This window comes from Polychytrium aggregatum (assembly GCF_025602895.1).
Source record: "Polychytrium aggregatum strain JEL109 chromosome Unknown BJ171scaffold_39, whole genome shotgun sequence".
Classification (NCBI taxonomy): Eukaryota; Fungi; Chytridiomycota; class Chytridiomycetes; order Polychytriales; genus Polychytrium; species Polychytrium aggregatum.
In genome coordinates, this window is record NW_026516241.1 from 229545 (window position 1) to 253617 (window position 24073).

Genomic DNA, 24073 nt, shown 5'->3' on the forward strand with positions numbered 1-24073 from the left:
GGGCTTTTGAGGGAGAGAATCCATTTCTTGCTCGGTAGAGAAGGGGGTAATGCAATGGCGAACGGCCACTGATGAAGATAGGCAGAGTGCGTTGAGAGGGCGAGTCTGGCGAGACTGCACATCCAAGAGCAGGACTGCGGAGAGGAAGGTTTTCTGTGTTGGGATATGTCGATGAGGCAAGTGATGCTACCGGAACGGTCCGGCGCCTTCTATCCATTGCCGATGCTAACGACAGCGACTGCGGATGGTTTGTTGACGGACAACAATGGGGCCGGGGGTGATTGGCACTGATTGACCAATGGCGGTGCCATTTGCCCGCTAGTATCGGCGGGCAAGCGGACATTTAGGGCTGTCTCTGATATAGGATCGGCGGTATGTGGATATTGGATTCCGAAGCCGGTCCAAAAGGCCGCAACTCCCGGAGAAACGCACATCTCGACGCTGTGCGAATGGTACGGTACGTATATTGGCCTTTGCCTCTGGCTATTTGCGGCTGCAACAGCATCAGTCAGAAGTCAATGGATATGGCTCTTCATAACACACGCGGAAGAGAGGCGCAAATCGGGCAAATCGGATGGATCGGGTCCATCAAGAAAAGATCAATACAAAATGGCAGCCAATCAGTCGAGAGCGACATAGTTGGCTGGGAACTGGACGCCGACAGCATCGGGCGCCAGGAAACGAAGCCATGGCCACAGAGGGGATGGACGAGTATGGGTTAGAAACTGCAACCAGCCATTGCGAGCACGTTGACAAGCGATCGGCTGCAGCGATTAGCTTACCACTCCCTCTGTGCCATTGTGGCGGCCGGTCCACCAGTCGTCCTGGCTCTCGGTCTTCTTCAGAACAACGATGAGATCGCCTTTTCGGAAGGACAGATCACCATCACGCTCGCCCTGGAAGTCGTAGAGGGCCGTGGCCGTGATTCTGCCCTGTGGACGAGCGGGGGGACGCCGCGGCGCGGGGCTGTCGGATGGGGTCGAGAAGGGGTCGTCCTGGCTTGAAAAAGGGTTGGGCGGTCTTGAGCTGCCGCTATCCCGGCCAGTGAATTGGCTGCGGTCCAGGCTGTATCCGGTCTTGGTATCTGCGCGGCCAAAGTTGTTTCGATCCCGGTTGGACGACCATGAGTCGCGCTCGACCCGGTTGGGGTTGGGGAGGTCGTCTCGCTCGAGCTCGGTCCGATTCCGGTCGCCGATCATGTTGCCGATGTCGGATTTGATATTCAAGGCACTGCCGTTTGAGGACGAACCCGGACGGCTTTAGCACCGTGCGCAGAACCTGAGCCTGCTGAGAGCCCCGAGACATGGGCGAGCAACGCGCTGCAGGGGCTCCTTTCAAATGAACGAGGGACCGCCGCGGGTCGCAAACCGAATGTCCCAGAAACCCAACCAAAGGTAGCGGCAGCTTCGAGAGGCAGGGTCGGCAGCAAACCCAGACCGGTCAGCTCTGTTGCTTACCGGTACAGTTCTTCGGCTTGCCGGGGCGGGGGCACACGGCCACTGAGAATCTCCTTTGCGGAGATCTGGCGATGATAGAAGCTTGCATTGGTTTCCTTTCGCTCGATGATGACGGATCCTTCGAGCGAAACGCCGGCAAAGAGGCCTTTGGTTTTGCTGCAGTCCCAAGACGCAGTCCAAATCGACAGCCGGACGATGCCCCAGTCAGTATCGGTCATGGCTCGAAAACCAATTGGTCAAAGGGTCTGCTCATGCAATGCGCCAGCTGTACCTGTAAGAATAGACGGCCGTGAAACCGCCTCCGTAAGTTCCACTGGCCTCGGCGTTGCGGCCAATGGGCCCAGCGGCGACTGGAGAGTCAATGCGGCCCGATTTGATTGGGCAGAGGCGGCAACGGATGGAAAGCAAGCGAATGGAGTCATGAGCGTCAGCAAGTCATGACAAACACACAGCCAAACGGGCAGTCTCGGAGCAACGTCGCGGTTTACGTCGCAGCCACCGATACGTCAGTAGAAAGCAGCGGACGGCCAAGCGTCACTCACCAGAGAGATTGCCGCCGAGGGTGACGTTGCCGCCCTGGCTGAACGCCCGCACAGACTCGGCTGTGTTGAGGATCATGACAAAGTCCGTGAGCTCGGCACCGATTTGTCCGCCGACACCCTGGGCGATGAGAGAATTCGCGGACATGGTCAGCGTTTCTGTGCACAGCCAAAGCAAGTGAAGACAGCCCACAAGCAGTCGGCTGGGAAGCAGGCAGGCAGGCAGGCAGGCAGGAGCAGCAATTACCATTCCGGCGGTTCCCTGAAGGCAGTGTCGCGGATATTTGAGTTGAGCGAGCGAGGGGCAAGGGATTTAGCACGGATATGTCAAGAGCAGGCCGACCGCATCACCGCAAATGACCGACTTCACAAAATCAGGCAGAGAGGGACCAGATACCGCAAACTTACGATTGCTGAGGGAGCGGACCAGCCTGGAGAACAGCCCAAGCAGTTAGATGAATGCGTCAAACAGGCGGGCGCTGGAATCAGAAACACGGGCTATAGATCCCAGGATCCTGACTTACCGCCATCGGGCAGGCTGCATGCGCGAAGAGATTCGCAAGAGGGGGGGGGAAGGGAAGTAGGCGGACAACATTCTCGGTCAGCCTCAGCCGGACAGATGCGGGCGTGTGGCGGACTTTGTTTGTGGCATCGCCCAAGGAATAGAGCCGGGGGAGGGAGAAATAGCTGTGGCCGAGCACTTACCGGGCAACGACGATACCAGAGCCGGCTCTTCCTGACCAAACGAAGCCGACCTTGACGACAGAAAGGATGGCCACGCCCTTGGCGTTGGCGATGATCGACGGAGGGATAACTTGGTCGACGACGCCCTTGCCCTTGACAAAGTGGGCCATGATATTCGCGGCCTTTGTGCACTCGGAGCCGAGGTCTTTTGGAATAGGCGAGTTGATGTTCATGGCGGGCAGGCGGATGCGGGGTGGTTGGGGAGTTGGGCTTGATAACGCAGTCGAGTGAGCGAAGGATGTCCTGGCCGGAGAGCGCCGAGGAGGGCGGTTCTGCGCTCGGCGGCGCTGCCAAGGCACACGTGATGCACTGCCTGTGGCTGTGCTTGCGACAAGGGCAGCGATTCCTGCGCATTCGGGGGATGGGGCGAATGCATCTCGCTGGACATGCGGTGTTTACTGCTGGACATGCTGTATTTTCTGCTGGACATGCTGTATTTACTGCTGCGCAGACCCAGAGCTTCCTGAGGGCCTCGCTCTTTGTCGGTCGCCTCCGAGATAGTCACTCGAGGCGCCTTGCTTCTCTACTCTGCCAGGAACGGTCGTTGCCGCTGTCTCGCGCAGGGCGACTAGTTCTGAATCTCCTCCGTATAGTTACTTTGTCGAGAGCCGGACAGCATGTCGTGGGCCATTGCCGAGCCAAACAGAGAGCAGCATCAACAGTTAGTGCCGCCGGAAACTGGGCTCAAGTCAAGAGTGCTACACATTGCATCAACCTCCACATCGCTTACCCGGGAACAAAGCCCTCCTTGAGTTCTCCATTGTCGGATTTGCGGCAGCGCCACCACCTGCAAAAGTGAGATTGCTATTGAGGCACAGTCCCACGCCAAAGCGCTCATCGGCGGTCGAAGAGCATATATGTACAGTTTCTTGGCCATGTTTCACCCAAGTGCAGCGCCATGATTCGGCAGTACCAGCCTCTTACCCGTCGTCCAGCTTCTCCAAGACATCGAGAATCTCGTCCACCTTGACCGACAGCTCGGCAGAGTCGGGGGCGCCATCAAAATCAAAAATAACCTTGGTCTTGGAAAGAACTCTATCTGATCCTGCAAGAGTTGCGTGTGCCGCCGGAGGGATGGTGGACTCTGCACCCTCCTCGGGAATCGCTGTCGACGGACTGACAGGAATGCTGGCTGTCGTAGAATCAAATCCGACGGAGCCACGGGACATGGACTCGGTGCCGATAGACATGGCACGATTCATGGTCACAGGCGAGCCGGTCAGAGAGCGGCCGTGCACGGGCTGCGGAGGCTGAGGAATAGGAATGCCTTCGACGGTGCAGAGATAGACCTCGATCTTGTGCTTCCGGGCAAGCAGCGAGTCGAGCTTGGACTCGACGAGATTGAGCTGCGCCTCGAGGTCCTTTTGCGACTGAACCTGGTGGTCGTCGACAAGGACCTGCGAATCAACAGGGTTAGTCATTGTGTTTGCACCTCTGGAGGCAGCATGCTCGTTGGTTATGGGTGGTCATGGACTGCTCACCCGACAGGCCCCCATGAGGGACTCGACGCCTGTTCGTTTGCGATCGTAGTCGGCAATCTCCTTTTCCAGAGACTTGAGACGGTCGATGGCCTTCTTTTTGCCTTTCTTGGTTGGAAGGGCGACAATCTCATCTTCGGTCTCCTCCAACTGCGATATGACAAAGAGTGTCCATGGCGGTACATGTGAGCCAATATGACGTTGTTGGAGGCATCCGAGCAGAGATCAAATCGCCAAACCGAGTGCACAAGTGACGGAATCAGACCAGAACAAGCAGAATAATGAGCGGGTGCACATATGGTGCTGACGACTCGGCCGTTCAGACTCCCATGCCCTGAGACGGGAACACAGCCACTGAGCATCCGCTGGACAAGAACATTTGCACATAGACCGACGCCGCATGAGCAAACTCTCACCTTGTCGCCAGACTTTGTCGGTGATTTCAGGGCGTCATCGTTTTTGGGCTGCAAGCACGTACCCACATCCTGGAAGCATAGTGGCGGGCAGTTGAGAGCACTGGGTCGGCACCGGTACCTCGGTTGGTTTGGCCCACTGTGCCTGGTTCTATCGATGTTTGCGGCTGGCAGTTGATGCAGAGGACACTCACCACCTTTCCTTCGAATACAAAATCATCAGGCGGGGTCTGGGTCGTCTTGAGCATCTTGATCACCAGATCCGAGTCGTACTTTGGGTCGATGGTGGCAAAGGTCTTCTCCATTAGATCCAGTCCTCCCTGTATCGAGGGGAGACTGCCTCGGACAAGACCGCTCAGCTTTTGGAACATGGTCCGAGTGAAGGCTATTCTCTGCTGCTCGTCGTATTGCTGCATAGCCTGGCGAGGATCAAGCATCGACACATATTGAGTGAGTCGTGGAGGTGCTGGGAGGGCATTTTTTCCTGTCAGGGAGACCGCGCCACTTACATCGAGAGTCTTTGGGACATCGACGGTGAAATGGCTGTTCTTTTTCTGGTTGGTTTCGGCTGGGGCGGCGCAATTGGGGATGTGTGAACACCGGACTAGGTTTTAATATCAGCGCAGGTTGAGTTGGCCCATACCGATGCACTTCTTGTACGCCTCCAAGGCATCGCGAGCCGAGACAGCCTTGCGCTCAGCCTCGACTCGAAGCTGAGCAAGGGAGAGGAGAGGAGGGCTGGTCAGCGCTCACGAGAAGTGAGGATAGAGAGCGGCTATGGAGTCATCTCCATCGCGCTGTTGCACTGGAGGGGGTGTTGGACCATGCATCTGTGTGATGCGAGCCAGAGGGTCCCTCCACCTACTCGCTCCACTTCTTTGACAAGTTTATCCTGGTTTTTGGTCGTAAGCACATCCTTTTGAGCCTTCTCGTAGCTTGCTCGCACCGAATCCATGTCCTTGACAGATTTTTCGTATTTTTCGCGTTGCTGTGGAGGTGGTGTTGGAAGAATGGCATGCCAAGAGAAGACGATGCCAGCAGAGCCATCAAAACCATTGCCACCGCATCAAAATTGCCAACCACTCCCGGGTTGACGCACGCCGCCGAGACCACAGCCATCACATTGATCAAGTACAGTTTGATCTGAGAGCGCCTTACGACTAGCTTGCTCCAAACGCAGACCGGTGCTGCCTACCTTTTCCATGAGCTCGACTTGCTTCTTGAGCTCCGAATACATTTTGCGGATCTCGTCAAAGCTCTGTGGCGTGCTCCGTTAGGATGTCAAGCGAGATCAAGCATGGGCACAAGACCCTGACACGTCGGTAAGCACTGCCCCACCTCCTTTGTAAACCGCTCGATATCCTTGCTCTGTTGCTTCATGGGTCGACGTATGTCGGTCTCGATTTGATCGGCGACACTCTGGTGACAGTTTCCGAGTGACTCCACCTCGTTGAGAAGCAGATTCCAACTCTGCATCACGGAGCTGTCACGCATAAGAAGTGGTTGAGCTATCGCACCATCAATCGACCTGAATTCTCTGTCTCTCACTGCCATAAATGATCCACCCTAGAGCGGGACTTCCACAGCTAGGCCGGCACAAGTACCTGGCCTGAACCATCTTTTGTATCCCGGTCATCTTCTTGGAGGGATCGTCGCGATACGACTTTGCGAGCTTCTGCAGCCCCTTTGCGTAGTCCATCTCCAGCTCGGCCCGTTTTTTCATAAATTCGTATATGCGGTCCATAAAGACTGCATTCTGGCCGGCGTACTCTTCGACCTCCTTCCATTGGTCCTAAGCTCGTGGCACATCCGCATTAGCACTGCTGAGTCCGATTTCTTGCCAACTCCACCGCGGTTGTTGGGGGATCGGTCGAATAGCCCTTGCAACGGCCGACGCTTATCGAGCCTTACCCACAAATCGATTCCGAATCCCATGGCGCAACTAGTGGATGTCTTTCGTGGTGTGCTTATGAGTGGCGGTGGCAGGAGGCTGAAGCGGACGCCGGCTTTTGCCTCGAGGAATAGCTCTGCCTCAAGAGGACGCCGATGACAGAACGGACTGAAAAGACAAAGGGTCTGAATCCCCAAGACCTTTGCTCCAGAGAATATGCCCAAACCTTCCGAACTCGGACACAAGACTATGAATCACACCATATGGATGCCCTGATTCGCAGCCATTGCCAGAGACTCACATTACCAGAGAGGCGCATTGCGAGAGAGGCACACCGCGAGTGGCAGTCGACACACACATGCCCACCAGGTGCGGCCTGTTGCTGGCCCGATGGACGAGGCAGCGATATGCCTGTAACCCAGCGACTCTGAGTCCAGCCGAGGCCAGACAACACCCGCATGGGTGCAGAGAGGCCATGGTCAGCCCCGCAACTCGTTTCTCGCGTGGGAAAGGCGGTGCGTGTGCGACAGAGCCAGGGCGTGTGTGTGTGTGCACATATTGGCTTCATTTGCACGCATATGAAATCAATTCCGCGCCGCGTCTTTGCGTTTCGCTCTTTTGAGGATCCCAGACGCAGCGCATCATCCAAGACGACACAGTCCAAGACGTTCAGGAACGACAGGCGCCCGGAAACGGAGGTAAGGCAAGGCAAGGCGAGGCGGGGCAGGGCAAGGCATGCTCTGGACGAGCCGACCGGCCCAGTGCACATTGGCTCGGTAGCGGTCGTGCCGGATGCTGCTGCCGCTCCGGCGGTGTCCGCTGCTCGCAGCCGCATGTCACCCTCTCGAGGGCTTCATCGCGGGACAATATGCCGCTGTGCTTCCCGGCACCCTCAATCGCATATGAGCAGGCGCACGCTGACGGCCATGGCCCCATCTGATTCAACCGTGTCTACCATCCCAATGCGCCGGAACGGCAACCTATCGCGCTGCCAGATACACCGCCGGCCCCTCATCTTTCGCTCCGCAACGACTCAGCCTCGGCATCAGCCCTCGAGCCCCCTTCGACCTCTGCCATGTTTGGATCTGTCCGCCTTGCTCAAACTTCGCGATCTGCCCTGAAGCGGGGCCAGAACCTCGTCGCTGTTCGCCACTACTCGACACCCGATGTCACGCAGGCCGTCCGCTCTCGACGTGCCTACGAGGCGAACCAGCCCTCGACCTACCAGCACTTTCCCCAGCCCATCCTTGACCGAGCGGCCCAGGAAATGATGATGACCGAGATCTTCCGAACCATGTGGCTTGTGATGGAGCAGATGTTCAAGCCCCCCTACACGATCATGTACCCGAACGAAAAGGGCCCCCTGTCCCCCCGATTCCGCGGCGAGCACGCTCTCAGAAGATATCCCACCGGTAAAGCCTCTTGGCGCTCGATCTCAGCCTGCGGTGATGGATACTTGAGTGGCACCCCTAGCCCGCCGTAGGCACTCTCTGGACCTGCGCCGACAGAAAGTCCAGTCGGCCATGCCCCACCCTTGCTGGGGCAGACCGTTTGGCATGGCGGCAGGATTGGAACAAGCCACGTTAGGGCAGGGCTATCCCTCCTGGATCAGCGCCAGCTCTCGAGTGATCTGGAATGCGATGCGATGCGGGATGCGCGTCGGATGATCTTGGTATTCTGGAGCCGGTCCAGCATCGTATTGCGACGTCAAATGCGCCAACGAGCATCACTACGAAACTGCTTGGCTTTGGCTGGATAGCAAACTCGCCAGTAGCTGATGGCGAGCGACGTTCTGTGGTTGTCCTGTATCGTTTTGGCGCCTCGATTGGGAATGTGCTGTGGCTCATACATTCGTATTGCTTTCCTGCAGGTGAGGAGAGATGTATTTCGTGCAAGCTCTGTGAGGCCATTTGCCCCGCTCAGGCCATCACCATCGAATCCGAGCCTCGTGAAGACGGCAGCCGTCGCACCACCCGCTACGATATCGACATGACCAAGGTAGGACAGTCCACTCACACCCCCTGGATACAGCAGAGACATTGTATACACCAGGAGGAGCTATGCATACACCAGGACAGGCACATCCCTGACCGCCCACCCCTGCCTGCCGTCGTTCCTCACCCGCGGTGCCGATGCATATCCGAATGCTAGTGTATCTACTGCGGCTTCTGCCAAGAGGCCTGCCCTGTCGATGCCATTGTCGAAGGCCCCAACTTTGAGTACGCCACGGAAACCCACGAAGAGCTGCTCTACAACAAGGAGAAGCTTCTCGCAAACGGCGATAAGTGGGAGGTACGAACACGTGCGATTGCAGAATATCTGGCGAGTGTTTGGCGGGTATCTGGTGAATGTCTGGCGAATATCTGGCGCCGTGACCACGTCGATCTCTGACTCAGGCTTGTTCATGTCCTGCTTTAGCCCGAGATTGCTCGCAACCTGCGCGCCGATCACCTGTACCGATAAAGCAAGCACCAGCTGGCAATCGTATGCGCTCGAGCCCAGCGATCGACGATTCACATCAAAGGGAAATACCTCTAATTCCGACGTGCCGGCGAACAATCCTCTGCGCCCGTTTCTCATCAGCAATAAACGAGAGTGACTCGAATCTCTGGGTATGCATGCGTCGACGCGCCGTTCCAGGACTCCCTCGTTGCATCCACAGTGTCGTCGAGAAGCGGTGGGGCACTGCAAGTTTGGCTCGAGAGTGTTGCGGCGCGGGCTGGCTCGGCAAGGGGGCAGCAGGCAGACTCGGGCGTATGCTTGGGTCGGGGCGGATGACTTGCCGGATGGAGGACTGCTCACCCTGAGCCTGTCTTTGTTGGGTGGCGAGTGGGTATCGAGTCACACAGCCGCCGCCCGACGGTAGGATCCCTGCCAGATGAAAATTTGAGCCCTGCATGGCTCAACCTTCCGGGCGTTGGTCCCGGCGGTCAGGCACTCGTGGGACGGCGACAATACCCGGGTAATCCCGGCTTTGTCGCGGTCGCTCCCCACCAGCCGAAAATTTGCAGCGCCGGTGTGGGAAAGGGAAAATTTGGGTGCTGCCCCTCGGGTGCAGTGGGCTGCGTCGGAATATGACTGTTTTCCAGCCACCCAGGCTGCGAGAGAGAAGGGCTTTTGAAGCGCTGTACATCTCGAGTGGGGCTTGGCAGGGCCGGCAGATGACCCAGCACGAACAAGAGCCTTCAGGATCGATCGCTCAAATTTGATGGCGGGTCGCGGATATAAATCGGCTACTTTTTCGATGTCGATGGGAGAGGCCGCGCTCACCTCGATGAAGACCACAATCCTCCTCCTCCTTCCTGCGCTCCTCTGCCCCTTGGCTGCAGGCGTCCCTGTCTGCAGCGCACCTTCCGGTGGCTGTGTCTATGGCAGCTTCGACTCCGCGAACTGCGTCTGTGTCTGCACGGGCCAGAGCGGCGGAGGCAACGGGTACTGCGCTGACCACGTGACGGGCCAGTGCACCTTGCTCAAGTCCCTCAACCCCAGTACGCTGCAGTACTACTGCCCGTCTGTTGCTTCGTCCAGCAGCGCTGCATCGTCTACAGCAGCAACCAAGACCTCCTCTGTCACGACGGCATCCAAGTCGGCGACAACGACGGCATCCAAGTCGGCGACAACGACGCCGTCCAAGTCGACTACAATGACGCCGTCCAAGTCGACTACAACGACCACGACTACAACCACCCCAACTCCCACCAATGTCTGCGTTGACTATCTCGAGCCGCCCTTCCTTACCCCTTCGGCTCTCTCGATCATCTACGACCCGACAGAAGACCCCTCCCACACGGCAAACGTAACTGTTACTCCGGTGACGAGTACGTTTGGTTCGTTTGCCCTCAACGTCCATTCCAGCAACGTTGGTTATGCCTTCAAGATCAAGTACAACTTGCCCGCCAGTGTCAACAACCTCTCGTCGTCCTCGGGATTCCGTCTCTCGTTCTATATGAAAGGCGATGGCCCACGCGACCCCAGCTATGACGGGGGCTACACACTTTGGCAGATCAATACTCCCCAGGTCACTCTCACGGACACTGCCGGACACAGCAATATCTATATCCCCCTGAATACGTACATGAACTCATATGTCGTCGGTGAAAAGTACACGCGCTATGAGATCAACCTGAAGCCAGGCGTACGTTGTGGCCTTTGCTAGCGAGCTTGTTGTGATGCTGCGATGCCGAGAGGCGTCCGAGGCTGGCCCACTCGTCTACAAGCTACTGAGTATCTGACCTGAGTATCCCTCGAAATGCAGGCTCGCTCTCCTCCCTTTGCCATGACTCAGTCGACAATCGATCCAGCTTTCAACTATGGGGCCCTTGCGAGCATCGCTTGGTCTTGGGACGTTTTTGGCTGGGGTTTCGATGTCACTTTGGATGGACTCATATTCGACGACAAGACCAATCCGTGTGGTAAGCACCATGGAGAGATGGCATCAGAACGCATGGCAATTCTGTGAATGTTTTCTCGGTGGCTTCCCCCTGCACTCCAGAAGCAATGGCCCATTCAACTAAACGGACTCATTCATACGCCTTGCCCACGTAGCTCTGACTCCGAGTTGCCCCCCGAACAGCTTGTGGTTCGCCTCGACGTACAACTGCGAGTGCCTGTGAGTACCGTTGCGCTGAGAGACTGTCATCATCGCGAGAGTATGATCATTGGCTGCCCGCCCTTCCCGCTCACAAGTCCCTATCGCTCCAGGCTTGGCTACACTGGCCCCAACTGCAGCTCGTGTGCCACCGACTATGTGCTTTCCAATGGCAAATGCGTCCTCGCCAATGACGGCAATTTCACATACTGGCCCAACCCCGTCTCGGGCGCCAACTCGGATTCGTGGCTGATGGCCCATCACGCCGACATTCAAGTCATTACCCGAAACATCTTGGTGCTCAACTTTGCCAACCCAACGGATCCGGTGCTCTCCAAGACTTACTACAATAACAAGTACAACAACATGACCATATTGCTCAACAACATTGTGGCCAACTATGAAAAGGCCTCTCAGTTCCAATGGTTCCAAAACCCCAAAAACCCACCCAATCTCAAGCACAACCTTAACATTGGTAAATTGTGCTTGACTCGCAGTCCGGCTGTCATGAGACTGACCACGGCGGATATGCCGCCCCAATGCGACGGGCTGAACGAGTCATGAATGAGTGCTGAGCCCATGAAACGGCCTTCCTGACCATCTGCATCCAACCGTCTTCCCGCTCCCAGTGAATCTCTTTGACGGAATGTACGGAACCAGCCCTGTGCCTAACACCACTTTCGAGAACTCAGGCCTGACCCCTCGCTTCTACACCGACCCAACCCACCCCACTTGGAGCAACTTTGATTACTCTGCACTCTACAACTCGACCTATGCCTCCTACTATGGATACTCGGACGGCAACGGTGGCTACTATGATCTCTGCACCCTGGTTGATAAGGGTTTGGTGCACGAAGTCTGGACTATCCTCAGTGGCGATGTTACCAACGATGCATATAGCCGAGAGGTGGGCAGCCTTGAGAGCGCTCCGGCCCATGCAGAGGATGCGAATTTGCACTGCTGCTATGAAGGGTCGTCGCCGTGACCACAATGCTGACTACTCTTGTGTTCTGCAGTCCGCTCAGTGGGTCCAAAAGTACAGCCCCACAGGAAACAAGATCCCCGGCGCCTTCTCTCCCTGTGCCGGCAATGGATGCTTTGAGCCGCCCGTTGCCTGGTTCCCGACCTGCGCCAGCACCGGCCGAAGTCTGCGCTTCGTGGGCATCAATCCCTTCCGCGGCCCTAGTTTCCACGGATTTGGCCACAACCTGGAGGAGCTCGGTAGCCGCCGCAACTACATTCCGTCGTTCAGCGACTGGTTTGTGGACTTTGCTGGACTGAACCTCGATCTGCGCTACAATGTCGACTTTGAGAGCACGTACGGACAGGCCAAGTGGTTTACAAATACGACAACAGCGACGCTCCAGATGGGCTACGACTACATCAACAACGTGGCCACAGGCCCTAACTACACCATCGGCAACTTTGATCCCGTCTGCGGAACGGTGCACTTTGCCATTAACAGCCACGGAGGTAAGCGACGTGCCCTGTTGTGTCGATGGCGAGTGAGACAATCTCGTGGAGTGATGCCCTTGAGTGGGACGATGGCATAGACTCGCGATGCAATCGACTCACCACTGATTTGGGCTTCCTCAGACTACCAATACCACAACACCGAGTTTTTCCAATCCTCATGCGTGCAGTTCGGCAAAACCCCCGTGGTTCCTCTGCCGACATATGCTTGGCAGACGACTTGGTCAACCCTTCCCGACACCACCTTTGACGACAATGGAGGAGACTGGCTGCAATGGTGGATGTCCAACATGCCGTGGTATCCTTCCAACATGAAGACCGCCAGCGGCAAACCGATGCTCAGCCCTGGTCCGTTCTTCCACTACTAGTTATTCTGCTTGGAGTCCATCGGCCACCAGTTTCGGGCCATGAATACACTGATGTTTTCTATCGTGCTTACCGCGTGTCGGAAAAAGCATATGGTGTCTGTTCCGTGGAGTCAGTCCGTCCCAGGGAAACGGTCTGCCTGTCTGCGTTTCCCAACATGGACCGAAGCGACTGACCCTGGCCGACAGGGCAGTGTGACACTCGCATGACCAAAACCCTGGCTCGAGCCCAGATCCACCTGTCCCTTCTGACCAGGCGGCGTCGCCCTCCTCTCTGCCTGCTGTTCGCTTGCCCCGCATCTCTGAATCGCACCGCCCTCGACCACCAGCAGTGATGGGCACCAAAGTCCAGCTCTATGTCTACGACCTGTCCAAGGGCATGGCCCGCATGCTCTCGATGCAGCTGACCGGCACCCAAATCGATGCCATCTGGTGGGTCTGGATGACCGGCAGATGTGCTGTTGCTGCCTGCAATGCCACCTCGCTGCTGCCCTGTGCTCATGTCTATCGATCGGGCAGGCATACTGCCGTCGTGGTCAATGGCCGCGAATACTACTTTGGCTCAGGAATCGAGGTTTCTATGCCGGGGCAAACCCACCTCGGGCCGCCACAGGAGATTGTCGACATGGGCGAGACCATGCTGCCCGAGGACGTTGTTGAAGCTTTCGTCGAGTCAATGAAGGAGATTTACACGTAAGACAGCATCCCTTCACCATCGATCGATATTGCCGAGCTGGCTGGCTAACCCTGCATCGGCATCCCATCGCTGCTACTTGGCAGTCCAGACAAATACCATCTGCTCGAAAACAACTGCAACAGCTTCTCGAACGAGTTCTGCAACTTTTTGGTTGGCAAGGATATTCCTTCACACATTACCGGGCTGCCGGCCCAGTTCTTGAGCACGTACGATGTCGCTCTATGCCATTTGCCGCACTGGCGCCGTTGCCCTGATTCGAGCTCCTTGCTGAATGTCCGGCGCCTAACGATTCGTCTTCCCGGTGTGCTCTATCCTTGCTCGCGCTTCAGCCCGTTTGGCCAGTCACTTCGTCCCTTTATTGATGTAAGCAGCGCAGATGGCTCAGTCCAGGCCAGGGTTGACATGTGCATACGAATGGCTGCTGAGGACTGGCTGTGTGCTTGCTCTTGATGGATCAACGGACCGATCAACGGACGGTTTCACTTTCCTCCCACCAGAACATGTTCAGGCCCAACATCCAGCCCACAGCGCCAGCCCCACAGGCCGCCTCCGCCTTCCAGCCGTCTACCACCGCCCAACAAGCTCCGGCAAGCGTCTCAACAGCGACTGCCGCCGCGATCCTGCAACCTATCCTCTGCACAGCTTCGAGTCTGCCCGAGCTCGACGCCATTCTTGCACGGCACCGGTGCGTGGTGGTTGACTTTACCTCGATGACATGCCCTCCATGCCGAGCGATTGCGCCAGAATTTGAGCGGCTGCTGGAAGAGCATCAGAGATACAAGCCTGTTGGTGTGCGCTGCGTTACGCTGCCCCGTCCCATGATTGTCGGCGTCAAAGTAGAGGTGGGCACAGCCCGGGATATTGCCACCCGATACGGAATCACTGCCACCCCGACGTTTGTATACTTTTTGGATGGAAAGCAGGTGAGCCATGAGTCCAAAGGCACCCACACTTTGCTGCAAACCGCAACGGCCGACGTGCTACGCATATCGGATTGGCAGGGATCACCTCGTGTGTGGCCGCATTCGTCATAACTGACTCTCTCCTCTCACCCAGTTTGCCGAGTTCAAAGGCGCCGACCGCCACGAGCTGAGGAGCAACATGGAGCTCCTTTTGTATACTGCATATCCTTGTAGGTGGCGAGACGCTGCAAAACGTTTATGGTGACGGAGTGCGATGCTCCCGACGCAATGTTGAGTCAACTGGCAAAACCGCTGCCTACTGTTCTGCAAATGGGATCGCAATGGCCATCGTCCACTCACGACATCTCGCCGTCCTTGGTCACTCCAATTATCGCCACTACTGCATGCTCAATAGCGCATCCACACGCCCGAGTTGCGACGCCGACGCTGGAGGCGGCCGGGAGATCAACGGTCTTGTTTGTCCAGTCATCGCAGGTGGAAGCAATCTTCAAGAAGCTCAAGGAGTTTGTATCGCCGGATGACTGGGCTCGGCACGAGTCCCAACTCTTTGGACTTCAGAGAGCCTTGGGCGAGCACAAGGGAGGCCGAATCGGCGAGCGAGAAAAGCTCAATCTCCCCCCGGACTGGCACATTCCCATCGGTGAGTTCTCGGGCATTCGACAAGCGATACTGGCGTGTTCCGAGTCTGAGTGAATCTTACGGTGGCTCCTCCTGTCTTGCGCTGCAGAGCATCTCCTTTCGACTCTCCCTGTCGACAAGCTGTTTCCGCTTCTGGATATCGTCAGAATCCTCATCCTCGATGACCAAGTGCGCTCGTTCTTTGTGGACAAGGATCCGAGTAAGCCCTCACAGCGCAGCTGAAGCATGTCGCAACTACTCGTACGATATGTGGCCGTGCCGCTGACACCGCTTTGATGTCTACTGGGTTGACAGACAATACGCTTATGAAGCTTTTCTACCGATTCGGGAGTATTGGCAGCGAAGGAACAGCAGTGCCTCGCACCGTGCATCTCATGCTGCTCCGTGTGGTCAGTTGCTTGCAAATACGATCATAATGTGCTCGATCTGCGTGCGTCTTGTGCAGTTTCGGCATCATCGCTTCCAGGTTGTGTCTCACAGCCCCATCTCCATGCTGCAATCAGGCATGCAACCTGTTCTCCTCTCCTGCAGGCGTTGCCTTTGTCCTGGACACCCAAAAAGAGCTACCGGCTCACAACGTTGCCCACAGGAACATCACCACGGCTGTGCTCATCGAAACCCTGCTCTCGGACGATATTCAGGTGAAGCAAGGCGCCTCTGCCCTGTGTCTCAACATCGCACTCGAGGAGCGCAAGCTCCGCACAAAGCTCCTGGAATCTGCTGGTGCTACAGGCACGGCATCCCTCCCGATGGAGGATGAGGATGAGATACTCCACGAGGAATGGTGTTGCGAGGTCCTGGCCGCTGCGCTTCAAGCCCTCATTGGCACCCGAGACGACGATGCACGTAAGTGTTGTCCGAGGTTGATCGCCATCCACCGTGTCCGCTCCATCAGTGTCTCGAACAATGATCGCCCGCCACTGCGGTCACCATAATCGATATGCTCGGCATCGGATGGCATGCTGACGGTTTGTTGTGCTGGCTTTTTGCAGTCATTCGTCTTGCCTCTAGCGTTGCTCACATTGTGAGATATGGCACCCCGACGCTGATTGAGCTGGGCAGCACTCTCGTCGATACGGCGGCGCTGGACAAGCTCAAAGCCGAGAAGCGAGGCGAGGCCCAGACCAGGGCACTGGCTGCGGAGCGAGAAAAGGCCGGCAAGGCTGCTAAGCTCTTGGGTGAGCTTTCGGAGCTTTTGACTGTCAGTTAATGGCCCTGGTGGACTGAGCCAGCCGGCTGTTCTTGGCTGCATCTATGCTGGAAATTGTTCTCTGAAAGTTTTATTGAAAAATAAGAAACGGGCGAAGCAATCTTTTTGAACAAACAGGATCAAGCAAAGAGGCAAAATAGCCCAAGGGAGGGAAGCAAAGGGATCAAGAGAGAGGGAGCCGAAGGGATAAAGGGAGTGAAGCAAGAAGGCAAGAGAACATTGGAATCGCAAAGTACTAAGATAGCCCACAACTCAAATCGTAAACGGAGATGATTCCATTGTCAGAAACCATGGCGATCCTGCGTCCAACAATACGGAGGAGCTCGCTCGAGATCTCCTGGGAAATCCACAGCAGTTTGTCCTTTGTCTTGGTTTCGACAATCCATCGCTCCTGCTCAATGGTTTGCAACTGGAGTTCGGGAACAGTTTGATCTTCTTTGATCATATCCTCCAGCTCCTTGTCCATCGCAAACTCTTCGAATATCAAGCAGTCTCGATCGAGATGACTGATTTCGTAGGCACTGAGTTGTGTTGCCAGCTTCAAGGTTTTTCTCCCCCCAGCTGCGACGGGGACTTCCATAGAATTAACGTCGAACACCTTGGCGAACTTGTTTCCCAGAGTCATGATGAAACGGCTGTCTTTGGAAAACAAAATGTTCATCATGGTTCCCGTGAGACCCTCAATGTACCGAGCATTTTCCAAATATGGAAGATCCCACAGAACGGCTGTGCCATCCTCTAAACGAGCCGCGAGTAATTTTTCGTCCGGAGATATTGTAAGGGAGTTGGCCAAAAGGTGCTGTGGGGTGGGTACATCAGTACTCCTGTGGTCAGCGCAAGTCCACACTTCGACGGTTCCGTTATATCTTGCGACGGCGCAAATATTTCCCTTGGATGAGAGCTCCAGACAGTGAGCATCTGATTTAGCGCTTTCATTTTCGGCTGCAATTTCTTTGTTGGAGAGTTCCCAGATTGTGATATGTCCAACTTCGTCACTTGTCGCAAGCAACTCGCCACTTGGGGAAAAGTTTACAGACCAATTGGGAGCGCCTTCGCCTTTGAGACATCTTATGCACTCCTTGGTTTCGAGATCCCAAATATTAACATTAGATGTTTCAAGGCCGACGGCAATCCGATTGTTGATGGGACAGTATGCCAGAGATCGCACCGAGAATGCGTTGTGGAGAACTTGTTCAATCTTCCCTGTTTCGATAGAACATATTTGTACTGATCCATCAGCTACGCCGATGGCAAGAAACTTGTCATCCGAAATAAAGGCAATGGGATTTATGGACTTGGTAGTTTTGTTATCATCAGGGCTTCGAAGCTTCTTGGAGGTTTCAGTTTCCCAGTTCCACAGGATCACGCAGCCGTCCTGGGAGCTTGAAGCGATGGTCTTGCCGTCAGCCGAGAGCTTCACAAATCGAACAGGAGCTTCGTGCCCCTTGAGGGTTTTGATACACTTTCCAGATTCACTGTCCCATATCTTGACAGTTTTGTCTCCGGATGACGACACAATCTTCTTGCCATCCTTTGAAATACACACGCCAATGACCTCATCGGCGTGACCCTCGAGCGTACGCAACAGTTCTCCGGTTTTGAAATCCCAGATCCGGATGGTGCGGTCGTCACCACAAGATGCCAGCAGGCACCCATCATGGGAAACGTCAATATTCCATATCCCTTCATCATGACCTTCCATCGCACTCACATAATTTGTGGTTGAGAGTTCCCAAACCTTCACCAAACTATCGTCGCAGCACGAGACGAGATAGTTTTCGTCTGGAGAAAAGGCAACCGTTGCCACACATTCGAGCTGAGACTTGAAGGTGGCCATACGAGTTCCCCAGCTCCCTTGAAGTGCAATTACAATTTTGCAATGTGATTCCGATGGAAGGAGATGCTGGCGGAGCTCAGACGATAGGGGACATTGTGCCAGAATGGTTCTGTAGAGATCAGCGGGATCTTCGAGAATGGGGATTTGATATTTTCGAAGCATTCGCTGAACATCCTTCAGTAGTGTTCGGGTGGTCTCTGTTATGCCTTTGAGGTATTGAGCGTTTTGAAGGATATCAGGCACTTTGAAGAGTTGACCCAAGCGAGCCATGACTTGAATCCAGTAGAGTATCGTCGTTGTCGCAAACTGCTGAAGGAGCTTGGGATAGGCTTCGAAAAACTCGCTGAGGGGCACATCATTGTGAGAGGCCTGGATCACAGAGTCGTCACTTCCGTGGTTCGAGCAAAACTCGATGACTTCAAACAAATGATCGGCCCAGTATTTGCAGGCATATTCAACCGAAAATGGCAAAATCGATCTGAAACTAGCATCTCGATCAGTTGAGAGCATCATCCAATGGAGGCGAAGATGAATATTGAGTGCCTTGTTTGGAGGCGTGACGGTGTTGCTATCGCTTTGGTTACGATTCGATTTGCCGTATTCTTCATACGATCCCTGGTAATGATAAGCCGGTCTCTCTTCGGTGAGAATTCGGAGGCAAGCAAGGGCCATTGTCGCGTGGTAATCCTGAAGTCGAAGCGGAGCTTGGCCCCTGTTGGCAAGAGAGTCTTGAGAGGAATCAAGTGCGTCTTTGATAGATTTGTGACTTCGTTGGTATTTGCGCACCTTAGGAATTGCCTTATAAGCATAAAACTGCTGATTATCCGCTCGCATTTTCGGGTCGAGAAGGATGTATGGCACTTCATGATTCGCAGCCGCGATCGTTCCACTCTTCTCAAGATACTCAGTCATGTCCTGGATAGTTCGGAGCTGACGGTCCAAGAACATCACAATATGTCTGCGACTTATTCCTTTCGAGGCGAGGTAGCAACAGAGCTGGTGGCGCTCGTTGTCCAAAAGCAAGCGAGGACTTTCCTCATGGTCGCTGAAATACAGCCAATCCAAATCCCCAGGCTGAACATAATCCTCGGGCATGAGCTTTCGTGAGATGATCGGATCTGAAAAATTTTGGGCCGCTTGCGCGAGTTGAGAAGATACAAAGGACAAGAATTGAGTCATCGATATGGAGTGGCTGTAATAGAAAAAGTCTCTCAGGTCCTCATCGCCTATTGCCTCAAAGGCAACGAGGACGGTCGATATCGTCTGCGGGAAGATTTCGCCAAGGTCGCTCGGCATTCTCGCGCTGGTAACTTGCAGGAGGTCCCGGAAGACTTGATCAAGTTCAGCGGCAGGGGTGAATGATTCGGTGGCCAGCCAAGTGGTACCTTGTGCCATTTTATCTCTGATAGCGTTAATTGCGAGTTTAATCCAGAGCATTCTTCCCTCTGACTTGGTGATGATTTCTGTGATCTGGGATTTGTTGAAAGCTCTCATCTGGAATTTGGCCGCTAATCCGCGAGCATATATGGTCAGGTCATTCTCAACCGATTTTTGAATGAAACCTGGATCAAGATTCGAAAGCTGAAACTTGCTCATGGTTTTGCTTGCGTTATATTCCAGGTGAGCCCTGGTAGAATGGATTTGTTTCGATTCCAGCTGTTCGTAAATATATCCGCTTGTTCGGGAAGTCAGAATAAGCTGGATATTTGGCGGGGCCACTTCTCGGAAGGATCGAATGAATCCAAATACTTTTGCTTGGATTGTCTGGGGGCATTCATCCAACGAGTCAACCGTGATTACGATCGGGCATGACAGAGCCTTGATTCTTGGGAAAGCAGCAATTAAAACTTCGAATTGATGGCGGATGTTGTGGGCTGAGTAAAAGCCATCAGCGCCACTTGTTTTGTATTTGACAATCCCCAACAAAATATCGTAGGCCTTTCTGTCTGGGTGCTGTCTCTCGGACATCGGGGCGCTGGAATTGTCGAGGGGGGTTTGATCGTTAAAAGGTACTTCTGGTAATTTACCTTGACTGGGGTTCAGGCGCGCCAAAGTTGCAAGCCTGGTATCCAATTCGTGATCTTCAAGATGTTCGATCTCATCAATAATCTTTGTGATTTCCTCAAGATACGTTCGATAGGCTTTACTCTGCTCAGCCAGTTGAAGTGCCAAGGAAGTGACCATGTCGACACGATTCGGCTTATCAGCCCGGAAAAAATACACGGCAGAGAGAATCTTCTCAGATTCGGCAGCGCTTGAAACTGTCTCGGACGAGCCAGGGGGCACTGTATCCTTTTGGATGTCTCGGAGCGAACTTGCTGCGATGGCGGCAATAATCGACTTTCCGTATCCTGGTGCGGCGGTGAGCATGAGGATGTTGTCGATTTCATCCGGCTTCAATATAGTGGCTTGGTTGGGATTATCTTCTCTAAGGGTCCCTTTGACCGCCCTGGATACCCATCGGAAAATATAATCGACTATCCAAGTCCTTGTTCCAGGAAACCGTGAATTGACATGGAATATCAAATCGGTCTTCATGCTGGAAGGGTTTCGCAAGGCACTCACAAGGCTATCAATGCTGCCCTGACCGATTGGCTGGTCGTTGACCTTAAGGATGTCAATCTTGTGGACGGAATTACAGATGGCAACCTCAAGGCTCTGAGACCCCAGCCATTTTTGAAACTCATCGACGGAAATATACTGGTCATGATTATCGTTGATCAGATTCGAGACCAGCTTCCCAAATGAGCCAAGGCTGAGACACAAATTTGAAAATTGCGCTTCCAGGGCCTGCTCAAATTCAGCGAGATCGACCAAGAACTTGAATCGATTTTTCCTCCAAAAGTTCTTGGCCTCCTGGTTGCTCAAGTGAGCACAATAGACCCGAAGATCGATCGCAAAATGAATAGGATCTTTGAGGAGCAATTTGAAGGTCGCACGTTCGAGATTTTTATCGATATCACTGGTGTCGGTATCGCCCTGGGCGGATTTGATCTTGATTGTACCGGAAAAGTTCAAGGGGATCACTGTGAGATACATCATTCATGATCACTCATAAAATCAAAGTGCCTCAGGGACTCACCATACTGGGGATAGTACTCCTGGACTTGATTTCGACGTGCTTTTGAAGCGTGGCATGCACAGCTGCGATGGCCTCCTTCATTGCAGACATGAGCCGCTTCTCTAGTTCAGGGTCATCGATGACCATGTGGGAATTGGCGTGAAAGTAGGCCAAATATCGCGACTCAATAGCGTGCTTGAGATCTTCGGCGGTATTTCGAAGTCTGGTAATTTCCTTTTGAAGGGCTGCCGCCTCAGTCGCGCACTTCGTAATGAACTTCAAGATCGAGAAAGCAGTGCTTACAAAGGGAACCATTTCTCCAAAATTGGAGAGAGTGTCGAGAATTTTTGAAACTCTTGTCAGGTCGACCATCGATAGAACGTTTCCGATCTTTTCCACTGCGTCTTTGGTCTTGTCGATGGACTCGAATGACTTTTCGTAATACTCCATCCCTTGATCCACATACTCTGCGAGTTTTTCGGCTCGCTCGAGGTTTTCGTTATCCGGGCGAGAAATGAACTTGTCGAGGTTTTGAAACTGGTCTTCAAGAGCTGTTCGGAACTGAGATGCTACGGTGAGAGGTCGAGTTAGCAATATTATCATTTTTCCGAACGAAGCTGGAACAGCAATCGGTAGCATTGAATACCTGAGGAGTTCGTCGATGTTAGAATCTCAGGAACGAGATGAATTATTTTTGCCAAATCCTCGGTGCCATAGCCATCATGGTTTGATTGATCACTCATATCGTTCGCAGTCCACTTCATAATCATGATCTGATCTGTGACTCTGCCAAAAGTTTGTTGAATATATTCGCCAATCTTCATATTTGGCATGCTCGAGGCTGAGCAATTTAGTTTCTGAATCGATATTCAACGTCAGCGAAATGATCACTCACAGGCCATTATACTTTTGAATAATCGAATACCAACCTCGTTTGCCGATTCTTGTGTACTGTTGCTCTGGGCAATATGAAGCGTGTCGTGCTTGATTGTGAGCTCAAAGTCCACAGGCGGTTTCTCTAATATATCTTGTTTCTTTGATTGAATAAACACAAATTAGCTCGGAGGCAAGATCTGGCGAGCAGATAAAACCAGGAATATGGAATTACTCCTCACCACATGAAGGAATACATCGTCACTATCAAGGAGGTACCGAAATGAGTTGACTCGAGGGCGGGACTTTGTTTGGGAGATGCAGACAGCATCCTGAGCGAAAACCATTTGGTTGAGGATCTAGATACAGGATTTTTATAAGTGAATGATGCATAGTGAGGGGACAATATTGCTGTCGTAACTTACAAGGTCACTGATCCTTGACAATGGAGTGTCTTGGGTCAGCGGTAGCAAGTGGTTTTCACTCTCTTCGATCCGCAGCAAGCTTGGCTGACTCTCTTCATTCTGGATTTCCAGGAATTTACGGAATGAAACAGGAGGGCATGGAGCACCATTGATTTCACATGCCTCGGTTGGTGCGTCAGCGGAAACAATCGCCCCCTCCTTCAATGCTTCGAGAGCGGTGATACTTGAGCGGATGTGAGGAATCAGAAAATTTGTCAAAAAATCAACATTGAAAAAGCTGGGAGATGAACACGGCATGCAAATATACCCACAATCGAAAATGAACAGAATGTGCTCCACCAACGACGAGACTTTGGCTCGCATATCCTGACAAGCTGAAGGCTTCGCTGAGCCGAATATCGTGACGGGGAGCGGAGCGCTCTTTCTGGGGACGGTCATCATCCGGGAGGGGGCTCATGGTTCGTCGTTTCGGAGGCTTAGAGATATAATTCTCAATATATAGAACCCGTGATTCGCCGATCAGCACGGGGATCTTTGATATGACCATTTAGTCGAGCAAGAAGCCAAAAGAATTGGTCAAGTTTAATATCACGGGACTAGAATAGACCTCCTCCGCCCTATGGCAAGACTTCAGAGGAGTAGACGGATGCATAGGAGGTATCCTGCTCCATCGAATCAGATGTGAATCGTAGGAAATAATCAGCACATGTACTTGAACGAACCTGGCTGGTTGTCGATGTGGTATCCCAAATCATCTTGGGGATCGCCACGATAAGTGGAGGTGGGCAAATGAGGAGCCTCCCGCACATTTCGGTCGAGTCTAAGCCCATGACATCCTTGAGGGTGACCGAATTTTCATCCCAAAGGTTAAGAGGCTTGTTCCCCTTCACAAACAGGAAATACCCATGACCGAAAGGAGGTGTGCGGTGAACAAGGCTGTCCTGGACTAGGTCGTTGAGGAACGCTCGGATGCGACCAAGTCGCAGCTTCTCGATCGATTCAATAGATTCGGAAGGGAAGGAAAGGCGGATATCTGGACCTGGGAGCAGGGATGAGTATTTCTTTGTGAGCTCAGCATGAGCGACAATCTTGACGGATCTTGCGTCCACCCAGCTGGTCACCAAGAAGGGTGACAGACAGTCGAACGTGAAGCCCAACATGGCAGCCCGTTGGGACGAAAGATGCGCTGGGCGATCGGTGACACAGAAGGAGTTCCAAATGAGCGCGAGGACTCGCAAGCAAGCTTTAGAGACTGGAGATGCTGGAGCAACGGGCAGCAGGACTGTCGATGCAAGGGGGGACAGCAGGTTGGGAGCAGGCCACCTCGGGAGACCATTTTGTGCAGGTTGGTCAGGGGGGTGGATGTGGCTCCCGCTTGGTCACGGGATCGCCCGATTTGGTGGCTGCTGCGCTTGCTGGGACATGCTGACGTCACTGGTGAATCAAAGAATATCGACTCT

General features: G+C 54.0%; 6 protein-coding genes across 6 annotated transcripts; 3 read left to right on the top strand and 3 right to left on the bottom strand.

Moving 5' to 3' along the window:
- Positions 1-440: 440 nt before the first annotated feature.
- BJ171DRAFT_518015 (uncharacterized protein) lies at positions 441-2973 on the bottom strand. Its single transcript, XM_053112210.1, has 9 exons — positions 2702-2973; positions 2521-2534; positions 2405-2427; positions 2244-2258; positions 2000-2117; positions 1729-1807; positions 1458-1613; positions 783-1230; positions 441-650 (listed from the first exon to the last, which is right to left on the bottom strand). Exons 1-9 carry the CDS (start codon positions 2911-2913, stop codon positions 621-623), a joined length of 1095 nt encoding a protein of 364 aa, XP_052963574.1. The 5' UTR covers positions 2914-2973; the 3' UTR covers positions 441-620.
- Positions 2974-3138: 165 nt separating this feature from the next.
- On the bottom strand, positions 3139-6983 carry BJ171DRAFT_518017 (uncharacterized protein). The gene is made up of 14 exons (XM_053112211.1): positions 6824-6983; positions 6543-6690; positions 6236-6423; positions 5970-6114; positions 5827-5889; positions 5497-5619; positions 5275-5344; positions 5141-5199; positions 4826-5050; positions 4635-4703; positions 4222-4368; positions 3665-4137; positions 3471-3527; positions 3139-3336 (listed from the first exon to the last, which is right to left on the bottom strand). Exons 1-14 carry the CDS (start codon positions 6880-6882, stop codon positions 3309-3311), a joined length of 1854 nt encoding a protein of 617 aa, XP_052963575.1. The 5' UTR covers positions 6883-6983; the 3' UTR covers positions 3139-3308.
- Positions 6984-7148: 165 nt separating this feature from the next.
- BJ171DRAFT_518018 (NADH dehydrogenase Fe-S protein 8, (NADH-coenzyme Q reductase)) lies at positions 7149-9171 on the top strand. The gene is made up of 5 exons (XM_053112212.1): positions 7149-7220; positions 7518-7934; positions 8393-8520; positions 8674-8814; positions 8941-9171. The coding sequence occupies exons 2-5, from the start codon at positions 7598-7600 to the stop codon at positions 8983-8985; spliced, it is 651 nt and encodes a 216-aa protein (XP_052963576.1). The 5' UTR covers positions 7149-7220; positions 7518-7597; the 3' UTR covers positions 8986-9171.
- Positions 9172-9796: 625 nt separating this feature from the next.
- On the top strand, positions 9797-12951 carry BJ171DRAFT_585145 (uncharacterized protein; the record flags this gene model as incomplete). Its single annotated transcript, XM_053114345.1, has 7 exons — positions 9797-10657; positions 10808-10934; positions 11068-11131; positions 11224-11585; positions 11740-12017; positions 12127-12583; positions 12707-12951. 7 exons carry the CDS (start codon positions 9797-9799, stop codon positions 12949-12951), a joined length of 2394 nt encoding a protein of 797 aa, XP_052963577.1.
- Positions 12952-13211: 260 nt separating this feature from the next.
- BJ171DRAFT_518020 (thioredoxin family protein) lies at positions 13212-16532 on the top strand. Its single transcript, XM_053112213.1, has 11 exons — positions 13212-13380; positions 13468-13641; positions 13729-13851; positions 13975-14008; positions 14143-14568; positions 14702-14777; positions 14963-15208; positions 15296-15406; positions 15502-15596; positions 15711-16053; positions 16200-16532. Exons 1-11 carry the CDS (start codon positions 13283-13285, stop codon positions 16415-16417), a joined length of 1944 nt encoding a protein of 647 aa, XP_052963578.1. The 5' UTR covers positions 13212-13282; the 3' UTR covers positions 16418-16532.
- Positions 16533-16652: 120 nt separating this feature from the next.
- Positions 16653-23773, bottom strand: BJ171DRAFT_585147 (uncharacterized protein; the record flags this gene model as incomplete). The annotated part of the gene is made up of 3 exons (XM_053114346.1): positions 16653-21248; positions 21337-21876; positions 23336-23773. 3 exons carry the CDS (start codon positions 23771-23773, stop codon positions 16653-16655), a joined length of 5574 nt encoding a protein of 1857 aa, XP_052963579.1.
- Positions 23774-24073: the final 300 nt, after the last annotated feature.